The sequence below is a fragment of the Meriones unguiculatus genome, chromosome 1, assembly GCF_030254825.1.
Source record: "Meriones unguiculatus strain TT.TT164.6M chromosome 1, Bangor_MerUng_6.1, whole genome shotgun sequence".
NCBI classification, from domain to species: domain Eukaryota; kingdom Metazoa; phylum Chordata; class Mammalia; order Rodentia; family Muridae; genus Meriones; species Meriones unguiculatus.
In genome coordinates this window covers 38,954,987-38,972,953 of record NC_083349.1, presented here as the reverse complement: position 1 = coordinate 38,972,953, position 17,967 = coordinate 38,954,987, and the positions used below count along the sequence as shown (strand labels likewise).

Sequence of the window (17,967 nt, the reverse complement as noted above, 5' to 3'; positions counted from 1 at the left end):
ACATAAAATATATACAGATAGTATATTGTGTATTATTTTGATGCATACATATATGTCACATATCTAAATCAGGTTAAACCTGTTACCTTAAACATTTATAACTTTATGGTAAAACTTACAATAAATAAAAACCTTTATTCAGCTTTTTGAAATGTCGTATTGCCACCTGTAGTCACATTCTGTGAAGCAGAACACCGGGCCTCTTACCCTGACTGTTACTTTTCACCCATTGACCAGCTATCTCCATCCCTTGTGTGCATCCAATAAGATTCAGAAGAATGGCCAAGTTATGCCAAAGACTGACCTTCACTCTTCAAAAAGAACAGTGACCTCACTTCTGGCCAAAAGCACCCCCCTTTTTCTCTAGGAACAATTTGACAATTAAAGTTTCAGTATCAAACATTCATCTCCTAGTAAACAGCAGTATTAATTATATGTAGATACTGTCAGCTGTTCAGTTCTTGATACAGGTAGTTTATGCAAAATTAAAAGGCATACTAGGATGAGAAGGACTCATGTTCTAATTTTCAAAGGCATCATCTACATCAAAAACAAAAGCCACCAATTGCATACATCCTTCCATGGGGACGAGCTTTGATCATTTTAGAAAGTTATACAAAGTCTAGGAAACTGTAGAGAACTGCCATCTTCCAAATTAAATTGAACACGGAAGTTGATATGAAAAAAAAATGTGCTTTAAATCACGGTTAAATGAATTGTAGGTGTTGTTATTACCATCAAAAATTCTTACAGAGTTTGGAAGAAGCCAAATTTTCAAAGACCCTCTAGACAAAAATGCAGCTGGGCCTTTAAAATGTCACCCCAGGCTCCAGATTTCTCTGCAGGGGAGCTCAAGTTTTTCCCTTTAATTCGGTCTGAATGAAATCCCGCTGACCCACTTTCAGATTCACCAGGAAGAAGGTAGCTACATTGCTGCCGTCCTTTTTCTCTTTAATTTTTATATCACTAACTGTTGCTACGAAACCAACTGCCCCCCAGACTAAGTGGCTTATGGCAACAATATATACTTATTGTCCAACAATTCCTATAGGTCAGAAACGCTGTGCAGCGTGAATGGGCGGGGTCTCGCTCAAGATGTGTGCTGAGGCTGCAGCCAGGGTCCTGCAGAGCCTTTAGAGGTCACTAGCATGCCCAGCTGGCAAGGTCTGAGTTCTTTATAACATTCCAACCTCTCCAGGAGGCTGCAGCGTCCTTACAATGGGGCAGCTGGCTTTCCTCGGAGGCGGTGAGCAATGACAAAACAAGGCAATGCCACAGCGTTTTATGTGACTCAGCCTTGGCGGTTGCCTCATTTTCAATCAGTTACAGAGAGGAATACAATTCAGCGCCTGTGAGGGAACTGCATAAGGGCTGGGACAACAAGAGGCAGGAACAAGATGCTCTCACGTTGGTCTGGAAGATTCTACCACACTGGAAGATTCTAAGTACTCAGGTATATTCTGCCCTGGCTGCCAGGACAAAACACCAAAGACAGGGGAAGGGCTTAGACAACAGAACCTCCACTCCTACCCCCACCCTACACAGTCCATGGTTCTGAAAGCCACAGGTTCAAGAGCAACTAATACTGGCAGCATTAGTTTCTTCTGAAGCCTCTCCTTGGCTGGCAGGGTTTTTTCCCTTCTTGCCTTCACCAGGTATTTCTTCTTTTCCTGTCTGGGTCTTAACCTCCTTGCTGTGAGAAAACCTGATGCATTGGATTGGGGCTTCCCTCAATGTCATCTTAGCTTTCTTTGTCTTTGAGGATCTCATCTTCTATACAGCTATGCTCTGAGACACTAAAAGCAGGTATTCAGCATGTGATTTTGAAAGATACGTGCATATCAGCCTATTTTCCTCACAGTAGATGTCTTCTCATCCCGGGAATTGTAAAACCAAATCTTTAGACTCCTACTTGGATTAAACATCTCCTCCCACCCCGCCACACACACACACACACACACACACACACACAAATACTAATCTGAATTGGGCCTAATAGTGCACAGCTGTAATCTCAGCATTTGGAAAGTGGAGGCAGGAGGATTGGTCCAAGGCTAGCCCCAGCTACATAAGGAGTTTGAGGCCAGACTGAGCTACAGGAAACCTTGCCTCAAAAATCAAGATAACAAAAGAAATAAGTCAAACTAAACAAAAATAAAACATGCAAACCCTAATAGTAAACAAACAACCACTTCAAAGCTATCTATATAGATGGTGGAGGTTTCAGGGAAAGTTCTGGCAAATACTTCAACCTCCTTAGCACAACTATGGTTTTCTCTATGTGATTCTGACCCGTGTGTGAAGTCCAGTCTAATTCCACACCATGCTGCCTGCCCCACCCCATTCCCACCTGAGCCTGCTTCTTGCTCCTTCATGTTGCAGGCTTGCCCTCAAGCAAGACTTAGGACTTGGCCCTTCTCTTTGTAGATAATTTGATGTACTACTGCAAGACTAACTCATTCTCTGACTCTGAACTCTCTTCCAGTCACCTTTCATCAAAGACCTTCTATTCATAACTCTATTACAAACTTCCTCCTCCTCTACCCAGTCATTCTTTGAGCCTTAACTGTTGTTTTTCACTGTAGAGTCTAAGGTATGATTTGAGTCCTAAATTACATTATGAGATCCATTATTTGTTCTTTGCAGTATATACCATAGTGCCACAATGTATATACATACATATATAACCTATGTATGTATTTTGAATAAATGAACAAATGATTACCAATTAGGTTAGCTTGTACAGCCTGACTGACAGATGGGACAGAGAAATGGGAGCAAGTGTGGAGTCTACACTTCATGATTTATATTTCCAGAGATTCTGATCACTAATAGGATGAGTTTGTTGCTCTGATGATCTAATTTCAGTAAATTACTTTAATTACATTGGAAATTACCGGTAAGTATTTGTTTTCCTTAGATACGGGATGCTGAGATTCAGATATTCCATCTGCAATGTTTAATGGTGAAACACACAAAAGGCGGGAGAACGGATAAGCTCCCCAGAAGTTCTCAATACTGAAAAATTCAGGTTTCCAGAGTTGCAAAGGACTCTGTTGAGGCACACTGGGCCCCCATGAAGGCAAAACATAATCTTTATGAGACAGTACATAACCAGGATTGAGTTTACTACATGCTTCAGGACTTCCTTATGTGTTGAAAATGTATCCTCATTTTGCCAGAAAAGCATATTGTCTGCCTGTGATATAAAAGAGATTCTAGTAGTGACTATAAAGAATAAATATCCCAGCAACTTTCTATGGTGTACAGTATAGTAAGTCGACAGATATAACTTCCAAAAACGCTTCTAATGACACACAGATTATCTGCCCCTAATCTCAGCTCCTAATCACATTGATTACTTTGTGTTTGGATGTGCCTCCTGGCTGAGAGTTGGACCACCTGATTTTTGGAGTTGGATACATACAACCATCTCCATGAGTAGACTGTGGTAAAACAACTAAATGTTCTAGGTATCAGCTTCCTTTTTCATAGTGAGGTGAGATGGTTCAGTTTGTTCTGTTTCTTACAACCACAAAAGCATATCATGTACCTCTCTTCTTCACCCCTTTCTACCTTAGATTTACAGAAGAAAATAAAAATTGGTATATAAATAACATTTTGTAATAGCTATATTCACTTAATAAGATGTTAAAGAATGTTGGCTTCTGATTCCTATGTCCTAGATTGCTTTCTTGATCTTTGGAGATTCTCCTGGGGATGAATCCCATTCTCATACTCCAAGTCAGATCAGGGTGATATATATTTATGAGTGTAGGGGACACACAAGTGCAGATTTAGATGCAGTTGGGGATATTGTCCAACCTGGGAAAATTAGTTTTACTTCTTCTAAAGAATGACAACTGATAATATTAGGATAGGTAAATGCTGAAGTGAGCTGAATAAGAAATGGGCCTGTTTCATCTGTGGTTCTGAGACTTTCCCATCTATCACTGGCCTGTGATATGCTTCTTATGCTCTTGGATGAAAGGTTCTTTCCTTTTTCTGAAATGAAGAGAGGATAGTATGAAAGTAGGTTTTGGGTAGGCTCAGTATGACCCAAGCAACTTCCCAGATCATATCTCTTAAAAATACTTCTGATTAGTATAATAGTCTTCTGTTTTACAGCTATTTTCTTTCAGAAACCAGTTCTTTTCTTTAGGGTAGAAACATGTGGCTAATAGTAAGGAGTGCATATTTTATATTTGTGTTTACTAGAGAGTGTGGAAGACAAATTCCAAATTATAAGTATAGGTGTTTCTGATGAGTCTTAATTTTTTTTTCAATTTGGCATCATTTTAATGTAAAAATTAACACCTCCCCAAGCAAAAGACATGAAACAAACAAAAGGTGACTGCCAGATATTTCTCCTTTGTATTTACATCTCTCTCCAGATAGGAGGGGTAGGCTATACCTATCAAAGTACTAAATGCTCACTGCAATAAACAATTCGCTGAAATTCCCCCCATTTTGAAAAGCAACTCCTTCACAGTCTCCACCGTGCATCTCAGTGCATTTCTATGACACAATAAGCAACCCTAGCACTGACTTGACGCTCAGCAAGCTTGCTTTCAGTCTGTCTCACATGTTGGGATCAGTAAGCAGGCACTTCTACAGGCAGCCCCCAAGGGACCTGACAGACCAGTTATCAGGCATTTGTGAAGACACCCAGACCACCTGCTGACCACCTGGAACTACCTGCGCATGCCCTGGGTCACCCTAATAGGAGAACTAGAGCCCTCCCCTCTCATTCTTACTCTTTCTCTCTTTTTCTCTTTCTCTTTGCAACCCCCCTCCCCTAATAAACCTCCCACGTGGAACCGATCTCGTGGTGTGATTTGTGAACCCGCGTGTAACCTCCACAGGCGCACAGGCGCACGTTTCTCTACATTCCTATGTTTCCTAACATTGGTGCATTTTGGCCTGGATAGGTCACCTCCAGTGAGTTCACCGAGCGCACCGGGGCTTCTGGAGACCTATTTTTTTCCAAATCCTCCCGAGATCTCCACTTTCTTGCTCCCAGTTTGCTACAGAGGCATCCAACACCGGCTACATTAGTAAGTTTCCCTTTTGGTCAGCATATCCCTATTGCTAGACCCCATCTCTACTAGGGCTCAGTTTCCCCTGGGAGAACTTTCTACACGCGGTTTCTCTACCTACTCTTGCAGAAAGCCCTGGCTAGGCAAAACCCTGTTCTCTCGGCTGTGCCACGGGGCACCGTGTCTCGGTCCCTGGCCAAAACCTGACGAGATATTGGACCAGACCGGACCAGTCTCTCTAGAGACTAGCCTTCTTCTGGGACACCATTAAAGGCCACATCTCTCTCGCCTCCCGATGGGTAACAGCCATACGACGCCATCTATTCCCTCAGCTTCTCCACTAGAATGTCTTCTAAAAAATTTTAGGATTTTGAGTTTACAACCCCAGTTAAAAACTTCCAAACTCATACACCTCTGTAATAAAACCTGGCCTACATACTCTTAGGTAAGGATCTAAATTGGCCAATTAGCGGCACGTTAAATTTTATGGGATCTTTTATGGGATCCCATAAAAGATTATTTTATGGGATCTTCTTAACCATTATCAGCAAACTGGTAAAGAAAAGGAGGTTCCTTATACTAAAGCTTTCTTCTTCTCTCTAAAACTCCTCTCTGTTCCTCCTGTTCTCCTACTAAACTCCTTCTAACCATAAAACTAAATCTAAGGAGTTCTGCCTTTGACCCAGCGGATAAAGTCCCACCTCGCCACCGCCAACTCACGCCTCCTGCCCGGGTGAACTGCCGCCCACCAAGCCCGGCTAGGCCACAGGTGGTTGGGCCCGGGTCTTCACCAAGGTAAACAGCCTGAGTCGTGCCAGTCCCTGCGGCCGACAGCGCTCTGAGACACGGAGACACACAGCGCCGGAATCGACTTTTCAAAACTTGGTAGGGAGTTTTGCAAAATTTAAAATTCCCGCGAAAATCCCTGGGCGCAGCCATCTTGGCTTTGGGAAGAAATGGGCGGGACCTTGGTTTCATCAGAGGCTTCCACGTGGCTGGCGCCATCTTTAATTCGGGCAAAGAGGTCCCGCCTCCCATGTGCCTTTCTCCAGTGCGATCCCTCCGCCCCTTTCCCGATCGGCTTCTATTTAAAAGCTCTCTTCCTGATTTCTATACTCAGCTCTTATATTTTCAAATGCTTTATAAAATCTTTATAATTTTCTCATTGGGTTTACATTTATAAGTCTTAACCATAATTAACTGTTTATCTTGTCTTTTAGGCCAACAATAAGCCTCATTTCAAATTGGTATGGATTTTTATAAAAATTCAAGGTTTCATTTTATTATCCTGCTTCAAAATAAATTTTATATAATAATAAAATTTCAAAGTTACAAATATCTGTTCAAATTAAGTTGGTTTAAAATATAAGACTATTAAATTACTTTATACTGTTCTGCTTAGGGGTTCATTGTTACATACAAACTGTTTATCAATATTTTAAATTAAGATCTATTAATTTTAGACATATTTTTCTATGTTAAAACTGAGTCAATTTGCTACATCTCTACTATCAAAGGTTAAAATATACTTGGTTAATTTTAAATCTGGTTTATATGGTTCTGCTAAATTGTTGGTCCTAAACTTATAATTCAAGGATTCGCTGTGATCTTTATTTAGGTCTCAGTTAACATTCAATCTTCTAAATAGTGCTAAGTGCAAAGCCTTTGCTGTTCAATTTTAATGCAAGTGGTAGGAACAGCAAGATTTGCTAGCCTCTCTATAAACTATATCTGATTAAAAGGTTTGCTTTAATTTTAGTTCAAAAAGAGCAGATTTAAAGTTATGCTAACAACTGCAGTTGGTTAAGATGTTGAGCTATACCTAGTGTCTTTCTTTAGGTATTTTTTAAGGTTAAGCCTAGGATGGGTAACTAAAGTTGCCTTTATAAATCTACTTAAAATATGGTCTAGATAGCATTCTGTTCTATAGGACACAGTTTAGAGTAGATAATAAAGATAAACAAAGAGTAACTCAGATATGCTGGCCCTCAAGCTTGTCAGAGATCTGATGAATATGGCATTTTAACTGTGAAAGCTTATTATGAAGTCCTGGCAGTAGCTGCCCAAGGTCTCCAAGAAGATTTGGGCACAACGCCAGATGACTTTGACTCTGGATTGTGGTATGCTAACCACTGGGCAATACTGCCTCAACTGGCCCACTGCTAGGGCCCAGCCTAAACTGTGGACAAAACTGTGGACACCTGGAGAGTCAATGTTTCACATTGCTAAGGGTGAGGTGAGGCCATTCTCTCGTTTCTTTCTCCACAGAAACAGTCTCATCTTCTGTGCCTAGCTGGACCACCTCTGCCCATGATGTTATGAGACCACAGGAGCCAGGGACACTGCCTAGGTGATGGACTAACTAGTCATCTCTGTCATTTTGATTGGCACATGAATTGTTATATGTATTTAGCTCATAACTTATCCTTCTCAGGTCTCTGATCACTTTGACGGCTATGCTAAGCTAATGGTAGCTTTGCAGCTAGAGAGAAGACAATTGGATCCACTGTTAGCTCATTGATCAGTTCATTAGCTAGAACTACTGGGTACTAGATCTCTTATTAAAAAAAAAAAAAAAAAAAAAAAAAAAAAACAGGCCTAAATAAAACTTTTTACTATCCCTTTAGCTAAAGGACCATAAATGTTCATAGCGGTTTCAACTATGTCTCATGGTAAATAACTAAAGGTCCCTCTCAAAAAACATATTTGAGAGATGTCTTAAGGTTAATAAATACAAGTCATACATTTTGAGAGTCTAAAAATGTGTCTTAAGGTTGTTAATACAATTTATAAATATTTGAGGGTTCTAAAACATGTTTTAAGGTTGGTAAATGCAAGTTATAAAGATTACAAGGTCTAAGGTGATTTAAAGTATCTTAAATAGGTAAAAAGGCTTAATATTTCTTCCTGTTGTTATGCTACTGTTGTATTGACTGTCCAGAGTTTTGACCTTTATCAATAGGACTCTAATTTATTAATCTAACTCTAATACAAAAACATTCCACTATACCACTATTCCACTATTATGGTCCTAATTAGGCTCAAGATTGTAAGCCTCCATAATATCTCTGCTTATACTGAGGTTAAAATCAAGTAAATTTCCCTTTTACTTCATAAAAGGCCTTTGCCTTTTCAGAGTTCACCTTAAAAAGTATGCTGTTAACACATATGTACACACATATGTCTGTCTACTGCCTTTTTCTCATTGCACAGTACAATTGTGATACTAACATGTCTAAAGTTTTATCTCCTTCTTAAACCTTAAAAGTAATTCTTATAAGCTGCAAAAAGGCCACCTAAATCTACCTCTCAGGACAACTAGATTACAGATAAGTACTGCACTTATTGCCTATCTCAAAAGGTGGGATTCCTCCCCTTTCCCTGGTTTTGGGACTTCCTTTCCTGGCATTTTAAAATAAATGAATTAATTAATGTGTGTGTGTGTGTGTGTGTGTGTGTGTGCGCGCGCGCGCGCACGCACTAAGCATGTCTGTGCAGATCAGAAAACAACTCTTGGGAGTTATGTCTTTCCCACTCTCTGGGATCTGGGATTCTGGGACTCAATTCAGGAGGAAGGAACTGCATACATCACCTCTGCTCACCAAGCCATCATTTCATTAATTTTATAAGAGTGCCTGGATATTGAAAAATAATCATTTCTTGTGCCTTAATGAAAATATTAAATTCTGAAAAAAGAATTTTTTCTTTTTTGGCTTAGCAGTAGTAGAGAGAGCTCTTACTCCGGGTTTTGCCTTTGTTTGGTTTCAGATCATCCCGAAATAAAATTTTGTATTAAACACACATGCACACAGACAAAGCGACAAAAAGAAGGAGGGAAAGGAAGGGAGAGGGAGAGAGAAGGGAGAGGGAGAGAAAAAGGGATATCAACTTTCACTCCTCCAATGGGGCCATAATTCATACAAATTAATTTGTTGTGAAAACCCCACTTTCTTCCAATGTTTTAAAATTGTTGGGTTCAAAGAAAAATTCTGAAAGCCTTTTGATATTGAGAGGTTTGGCAGCAGTTTTTCGTATCCTGTTAAATGTGAGAGGGGTGAATACCAAACTGCTATTTACTGCATGCAACCACTGGCTAGATTGGTGAGTTCACTCCATTTTCTCAGTATACACGCCTCTCTTGGTAGGGAAAGCTTGATCACAGAGCTCTGGCAACTTCCCACTATCTTTTGAGATGGAGGCACCCCCCCCCAGCTGTAGTCTTAATTGTCTAGGTTTGACCCTCTATGCTGACTTTCATTTTCAGCCACACTCTCCCTTGGGTAGTACACCCCCTCTATGGGTTCCTTCCCCCCCTCGCTCGTGCACACCCTCGCTCGATCATGGGAAGGTCCCCCCTCACATCTGGTTCCTCTACTTCTCTGCCCCCAATGGGAGATGCCCAGATGCCCATCCCTCCAGACAGGCTGGAGAATTTCAGGTTTCTACACTTAGTGCCAGGTGGCACTAGGGCCTCTAAGTTTACATGCTTCTGTAACCAAACCTCACCTTGATGACAAGTCGAAAACAAAGCCTTCTTTAAATATTGCCAGTGACTGGGTAAATAAAAGTCCCTCCAGGTAGACAGAGGTTCCCATGTACAAGCCTCATCGACCCAAACCTTTCAATGTATACCTACAGGATTTTCTCTATACTCAACTTTATCTTTTGCCTATATATGTGTTTCAGTGTCCTGCCAGACACAGATGTTTCCTATAGCCACAACAGCACCAAAGCAGCTACAGGTGTTCAGCTCTGACCTCACAGACTTCCAACAAGCTGGACCTGCACGTTCCCTCCCAGCCATGGGTGTTCTCACAGACCTGGGAAAGCATCAAAGCAGCCTATTCTTCCTGGGCTTGGCCAACATTTCAGCCTTTTGATCTCCCTACAGCACCCCCAGTGTCAGCAGGAAGTAGCCAGAAGAGAAGCTACGCCCGTTATTCACTTGTTGTTAACAAAAGGCTGAAGTGGTGTGCTTCAGGACCAGGACAAGCGGCTCCAGGTTCTCCCAGTGTTCCCCAGTCCCTACCCGCTGCCTTGCATGGCTGGCAACTCTCTGTTGACAACCCTCTACCCTAAATTTTCCAGAGCAGAGACTTCTCTTATTCTTAACCTTGCAACCTGACCATTTTGTTGCTATAACTCCTCTCTCTCTCAACCTCTTGCATGACAACCAAGAGCTGCTTCCAATGAGCCTAAATTTATATAGCTTAACTTACCTTATAAAAGGCAGCCCAAGCTCCCTATTTTTAATTATAGAAAAAGGGAGGAATGTTGGGATCAGTAAGCAGGCACTTCTACAGGCAGCCCCAAGGGACCTGACAGACCAGTTATCAGGCATTTGTGAAGACACCCAGACCACCTGCTGACCACCTGGAACTACCTGTGCATGCCCTGGGTCACCCTATAAGAGAACTGGAGCCCTCCCCCTCTCATTCTTTCTCTGTTTTTTTTCTCTCTCTTTGCAACCCCCCCTCCCCTAATAAACCTCCCACGTCGAACCGATCTCATGATCTCGTGGTGTGATTTGTGAACCCGCGTGTAACTTCCACAGGCACACGTTTCTCTACATTCTTAGGTTTCCTAACATCACACGTATCACAAACAATGCCTGGCAAAGATGAAGCCCAAGTTTTCAGGGATTGAGTCCACCATCCTCCTCTGCATGCTTCATCATTCTCCCACTAAGTCAAATCACAACTTTCTCTCCGTCTTGCCCAGGCTGCCATGTCCTCCCACTTTACTTTATGGTGCTCTTGTTTAGTTGTGGCTGTCTCCTCAGACTTCACTTCTCAGGTCCCTTAATGTAGAAAAATCAGCCAACCAACCAAACAAAAACAACTCCCTTATTCCTATTACTAAGGATGAAATGCCATTACTGTATTCTCTAGGATTAAATATTCTCAATACAAGGTGGATACAATGGTGTATTTTTTTGCAAGGACCATTTATTTGTTAAAGAGACCTTATAAACCCAACATATTTCTTAGTGGTAGGAATTTAAAAAATGAGACCATGGGAAGGTGACCAAGAAAATGGAAGAATGTTTCAGGGGTAAGGATGCATCACCAACATAGTATCTTTAAATTGCCTTACACAACCATCTTCCTTTTGGCTGAGCAATTTGGGAGTTCCTCTCTTTCAAGTGCACTTCAAGAGTATTGATGTTATTTTTGAATAACACCTTAAGGCATTACAGCCCTTGTTCTAAGAATGAATATTTTCATCGACAAAATCTTCTGCCAACCGAACCTGTGGCCAGTAAAACACAATGCAATGGGATTCCAAAGATCTTGTACTGAACTATGGAGAGTGTCCCGAGATGGCGTTTTTGTCCTCCTTCTCTTGAAAATGTAAAAGAAAAAAAAAAAAATAACAGCAACAACAACAAAAAAAATCGCCCAATATGGAATATTAATATTTACCATTTTACACAGTGAAATTATCTTTAATCCATTTTTTATTGACTGTACTTCCCACAGCATAAGAACAGAACAGCTTTGCTAACATAATTATCGATAGGCTTTGCAAAGTTTTCCACAGATAAACACCTGAAAGCAATAGCTCTTCCAATTTTAACTTTGAGGACACGTTTAAATGCTTGCGAATATTGCAGATTTCATTACAGTTCCGTATTCTACAAGAACTTATACAGCCACATTGTTCCATAAATTTGCAATTTACATGCGACAAGGGAAAGGCTGGGGGGTAAGGCCCAGTCTGTAAGGTCTCTGCTGCTACACAAGCCTAAGGAGTTTGGATCCACTGTCCCCACACAGGAAGCCTGCCATGATGCTGCACTCCTCCAATCCCAAGGATGTAAGGAGTCTTTTGCACTCACTGGCTATCTGGTCTAGCCTAATCAGTGAGCTCTAGGTTCTCTGAGAGGTCTTGTTTCAGAGAATAAAAGTGAGATTACAAAGGAAGCATATGACATCAAGCTCTGGTCCCCACACAGATACACAAAGTTCTAAGATGAATATATTTAAAATGTTAGAAAATTTTTGAAACAAGACTGTTGGCCCTGATTAAGGCCTGCTGCATCTACCTGAGCCTGGCTCGAGTTTGGAGACCTGTCTTTAGCTTCCCATTTAAGAGCGGCCACTTCCGGGCAAAAGTGACTCAGCACATCCGCCTAAAAATTAACCCTGCCTGGTAACTGTTAGGTGGAGTTTTGTGGCTGGCCCACCTCTCCTTTTGCCACTTAACCTCGCCCTCTAGGTCATCTTACCTCACTTCCTTAATTCTGCCCTTTGACTCAAACCTATAAAAGGGGCTGCTTAATTCAAGTTCCTGCTTCGACAGATCTGCCTGCTCCATGACTTATTCCCTGAGGCATCAGGGGAGGTTTGGGCCAGTAATACTTGCCATCCTGCTCAGCCATGAAAGGAGTCCAGCTGGACTGGCCACTTTCCTCTAAGCTTCACCTCGTGGTTACCGACCCAGCAGACTGGTGTCCAAAGTGGGGCTCAGCTGTCACTGTCCTCACTGTCTCCATATGCACCCAGCTGGCTCAGGGAGGAGGCACCAGGTGTCTGTGGTGTGGGGTCAGATGCCTTCCTGCTCTCCGGGGCACCCACGGCCGGCACCTGGACTTGCTCTGAGTCCCCGTTGGCTTCCATCTTCACCTTCTTTGGCACAACCATGGCAGCCAGCTGTGCCCTACTGCCTAGGCCCTCTGCCTTCCTTTTGGCCTTTGGAAACTCGTCGAGGATGGCCTTGAGGTTGAGTCTTGCAGCTGCCAATGGTCGGGAAGGTGGAGCCTCGTCCTCTGAGTCAGAATCCTCTAAAAGCCTACAGTGGCGAGCCTCCTCCAGCAAGGCAGCAGTCTCACGCTCATCCTCCTCCTGCTGATGCTGTCTCTGCTGCTCCTGTGACAGGCGGTGCTGCAACAGCATGGCCTCGAAGTCCACATGGGCCTGCCGCTGGTTCAGGTCCTTCAGCTCCTGCAGGTTTTCCAGCACCTCCATCTCCAGCTTTGCGTCCTTGGTGCGGTTTTCTAGCACCTTCATGGGGTTGTTGAGCTCTTCATCCTCACGCTCCTTCTGCACCCGCCTCTCCTCCTCCTCCAGAAGCTTCTCGGCCTGGAAGTTGCGTGTGGCCCCATGCTCCACGGTGTAGTCAGTGTTCTCTGGGTCTGTCTTGAAGGTGATCTCGGCCAAGCAGCGCGTGCACTTGATGTAGAAGCGGAAGATGGGCAGGCCCAGGTACGCCTCGTTCTGGACAGTTTCCTTGCGCGCGTTGAACTTTTTCCCCCTGTAGATGTATTCGCCACATGTCTTACACCTCATGTTGAAGGGGGCCATCAGCCGCACCACATACTGCCGGTCCTTGGGTAGCTTGAGTTTGGGGATCTTCGATGGGTCAAAGTCAGGTGGGTAGTATTTGTTTAAAACTTTCCGCTCAGACATCTTTTCGCTTCCTGCTCCTCCAACAAGCGAACAAGCAGTCCTCTTTGCGTCTCCTGGTGTTTCTCAGGCCAGGTGCCGCGTAAGGGGGAAACGTTGGGCCTGATAAAGCCTGCTGCAGCTACCTGAGCCTGACTCCAGTCTGGAGATCTGTCCTTAGCTTCCAATTTAAAAAGCAGGCGCCACTTCCGGGCAAAAATGATTCATTCAGCGTATCCGCCTTAAGGAGGAGAGGTGGGTGCAGAAGGAGCGTGAGGATGAAGAGCTCAACAACCCCATGAAGGTGCTAGAAAACCGCACCAAGGACGCAAAGCTGGAGATGGAGGTGCTGGAAAACCTGCAGGAGCTGAAGGACCTGAACCAGCGGCAGGCCCATGTGGACTTCGAGGCCATGCTGTTGCAGCACCGCCTGTCACAGGAGCAGCAGAGACAGCATCAGCAGGAGGAGGATGAGTGTGAGACTGCTGCCTTGCTGGAAGAGGCTAGCCACTGTAGGCTTTTAGAGGATTCTGACTCAGAGGACGAGGCTCCACCTTCCCGACCATTGGCAGCTGCAAGACTCAAACTCAAGGCCATCCTCGACGAGGTTCCAAAGGCCAAAAGGAAGGCAGAAGGCCTAGGCAGCAGGGCACAGCTGGCTGCCATGGTTGTGCCAAAGAAGGTGAAGATGGAAGCCAACGGGGACTCAGAGCAAGTCCAGGTGCCAGCCGTGGGTGCCCCGGAGAGCAGGAAGGCATCTGACCCCACACCACAGACACCTGGTGTCTCTTCCCTGAGCCAGCTGGGTGCATATGGAGACAGCGAGGACAGTGACAGCTGAGCCCCACTTTGGACATCAGTCTGCAGGGTGGGTACCCAGCAGGTAGAGCTGAGAGGAGGGCGGCCAGTCCAGCTGGATGCCCTCCGTGGCTGAGCAGCATGGTGATTGTAGACCGCCTGAACCTCCCTAGTGTGAGGATCCTGCTCAACAGAAGGAAGCTGACAGGCCAACCGGTCTGAGGGTGAGTGTACCCCTCTTAAATATGGGGCAATTCTCTTCAACTCAGAAATCCAACCCAGGTTTGGGATCCCTACAAATTTTGCTTAAAAGTAGGGGTTTCAATCTGCTTGATACTCAAGCCCTTCAAGTATAGAAGTATGTTGTAAAGGTTGCTTCATGGCTGCCTGACAAGGGCGCCCTGTTTGGGATGCCTGGGACTGAGTAGAAACTCCTGTCAACAGAGCACAGGTCTGGAATGGGGATATCCCCGCTTTGGTAGTCATTCCCCTGGTCACAGTCCTTAAGGGCTGCTTCCCTCTGAGACTGCCCAAAGAACATAAGGATAAGGGTAAGAGACAGGAAAGTGGACTGGAGGAGTTGGCCCCCCCAAAAAAGGAAGGTGCCAGGGCTAAAATCAGCATTAAGCCAGATGATGAGCCCCCTCCCTGGAGACAGAATATATATCCTTCTGTAGATCCATTTGAGAATGCCCCCTGGCCAGCCCTTTCTCCTCTGGCTGTGCCAGTGAAACAGGGTTCGCTTACTAACCCCTTCACTGGCCCCTCTTCGCCCTCTCCATATTCGGAGACCCGTGGAACTTTTCCGGGTCACCACAGCTCCTGGGGCAGCTGGTCCCCTCCCCTCCCCCAAGGCTGGGTGCCGTGGGGGCTCTAGACCTCAAGGAACTGCCTAAGGCAGTGGCGGAGGATGGGCCCAATTCACATTGGGCTGAGACCATCCTTGAGGGGCTGGCAAGTCAGTCGTGCACTACAGGAAACTGGATGGATCTTACCAAGGCTGTCCTTTCGGGGCTGGCCTTCCTTAAACGGTTGGCTTTCTACAAGGAGGAATGCAGGGTCCAGGGGGAACGCAATCAAGGCGCTAACCCCCAGGTGCCTAAAACTTACGGAATGCTTTCAGGCACAGCTGACCAATATTCCACAGGCTTCCAGCAGGCTGCTCTTTCAGCCCCTTATCAGGAGTAGCTTAGAGCAGCAGGCTTGGCAGCCTGGAGGAAGCTAGATGAGGGGCCTATAAAATGCCCTGTTTCAGGAATTACACAAAAAGCCTCAGAGGACCTCCCTGTCTTCATAGACCAGATAGATAAAAGTCTGAGGAGAAAGTTCCCCCCCGGGGAGCTTCACGATAAGTTTAAGTGGCTAGTGTGGGATGGCATGAATTCAGATCACAAGCTGGCCTGTGCAGGGATGTGTAATAATGGGGATGGGTAAGTGGATTGCTGCCACTGAAGATGTAGGAACCACCTCTTTTCAGGCCAGGGCAATGGCTACTGCCATGTAAACAGCCCGCCAGGAGGAAATGACTGCTTTTAGTCAATGCCCTTCAGCAGGTCACTAGGACTCAGGGGCAGACATGCTTTGGTTGAGGACAGGATGGTCATTTTAAACGAGAATGCTCCAACAGGTCTCAAAATGCTCCTGGTGCCAGCACAACAGGCACCTTAATGCCCCTGTCCCAAATGCAAAAAGGGTTTTTACTGGGCCACAGGGGACAGCTTTCAGGTACTACCTCATTCTGATAATAGAAGCATTGATGTTGGGGGTATCCACCCCTCCCTTTATCATTCCAACTCTACCCTGGAGAAATCCCTTCTTAGCCCCCCCCCAATGGTGTTCCTTTGTGGGGCAGGAATGGCCTTTCCATAAAAGACCTCCAAGATCAGACTTCCTGGCAGAGCTAGTTCAAAATAGAAAGGTTTTGGACCTACTAACTGCTGAAATGGTGGCATTTGCTTGTTTTTGCAGGAAAAAAAAATGCTGCTTCTATTCCAACAATTCAGGCATTGTCAGAGATTAAATCTTCCAAGAAGACTTGGAGAGATGACGCCAAGAACATCAAGAAAACCTCCTGTGGGCTGGCTTTCATGGTCTTCTGCCCTATATTCTTCCCCTACTTGGACCTTTCTCCTACTTTCCCTTGGGCCATGCATTCTTAACAAGATCGTTAAGTTTATCCAGCAGAGGTTAGAGGCAATTAAGCTACATCAAGTAGATCATCGGTTAGCTATTCAGGAATCCAACTCCACCTAGGCCCAGGCATCCTAGGAAAGACCCTCCTCTGCCCTCCATTTGACCAATGACGGGTAAGACCCCAGATGTGCTGGGGCGACCTAAGGCAGGTCCTGGAGGAGCTCCTGACAAGCTGGCTACATGGTACTCAATGACGGGTAAGATCTCCATGTGGGGGACAACCTAAGACAGGGGCCATGTCCGCTGTGAAATAAAGGGGGAAATGTTGGGCCTGATAAGGCCTGCTGCATCTACCTGAGCCTGGCTCGAGTCTGGAGACCTGTCTTTAGCTTCCTATTTAAGAGGCGCCACTTCCGGGCAAAAGTGATTCAGCATATAAGCCTTAAAATTAACCCTGCCTGTTAACTGTGACGTGCAGTTTTGTTGCTGGCCCACCTCTCCTTGTACCACTTAACCTCGCCCTCTATGTCATCTTACCTCACTTCCTTAATCCTGCCCCTTGACTCAAACCTATAAAAGGGGCTGCTTAATTTAATAAATCAAGTTCCTGCTTGAACAGATCTCCTGGCTCGGTGTTTTATTCCCTGGGGCATCCGGGGAGGTTCGGGCCATGGACACTCACCGTCTGCTCAGCCACGGAGGGTGTCCAGCTGGACTGGCCACCCTTCTCTCAGCTCTACCTGCTGGGTATTGACCCAGCACAAGACAAGAGTTCCTTATCAAAAGTTATGAGTCAACAGATGACTTGAGTTGGAACTGACCTTGAAACTTCTTTCCTATGATCCAGCTTCCATGATACCAGAAAATGCTATGCCAGCTGGCAAGAGAGGGGAGAAATTAAATAGTCATACCTAGATGCAACACCTATGGAGTGTGACCATTACTGGCGTGACATATCCATGAAGGTGCAAAATAAGTGGCACTCACATGTTGGTGGTAAATGACAGCTGTCAAGTTGGACTTAAGGCCCAGTTAATGGAACAAAAATTATGCACGACACTAGAAGCCTCTCCTGGCTTACTGGGGCTAGTGAGGTCATGAACTACTATCTACTACTAGCACTTCTAGAACACCATAACTGATTACTACACTCTAAATCCCATCCTTATACCACACATTAAAGAAATGGGAACAGAAACACTATTTAAGAGCCAAGAGGAACTTGTCTGCAAGACAGTCTTTCCTAGAAATGGCTGCATAAACAAGACAAGAATACTGACATTATTAATGGCCATGCTAAGAAGAAAGGGGGATAAATTATAAGAAAAAAAACTATAGGCAATTAATAAGGGATAGGAGAAGAATTAACCTGTGCCAGGGATGAGCTCCCATTTTGATTGTCCAATGCAAAGTGCTTAGGTCTGAGAGCATGTACACACAAACATCAAAAATGCACTCCTTTGTATGCTTGTGTATATATACACATACATAATAAATATCAATGTTAACATAAAACTTGTGCTTTAAACTAATCTCTATTATGATCCGTCTCATAATTTGGTATTTTCAAAGATGGCTTTTGCCACCAGTTGTGGTGATGCATGTCTTTA

The 17,967-nt window shown here is 44.4% G+C and overlaps 2 protein-coding genes across 2 annotated transcripts; one reads left to right on the top strand and one right to left on the bottom strand.

Annotated features, from left to right (window-relative positions):
• Positions 1-12,508: 12,508 nt before the first annotated feature.
• On the bottom strand, positions 12,509-13,450 carry LOC132646986 (splicing factor YJU2-like). The gene has a single exon (XM_060366222.1). The coding sequence runs from the start codon at positions 13,448-13,450 to the stop codon at positions 12,509-12,511; it is 942 nt and encodes a 313-aa protein (XP_060222205.1).
• A 202-nt stretch (positions 13,451-13,652) lies between these two features.
• On the top strand, positions 13,653-14,267 carry LOC132656919 (splicing factor YJU2-like; the record flags this gene model as incomplete). The annotated part of the gene is made up of 1 exon (XM_060393014.1): positions 13,653-14,267. A coding segment is annotated over one exon (615 nt), but the record flags the coding sequence as incomplete, so codon positions are not given.
• Positions 14,268-17,967: the final 3,700 nt, after the last annotated feature.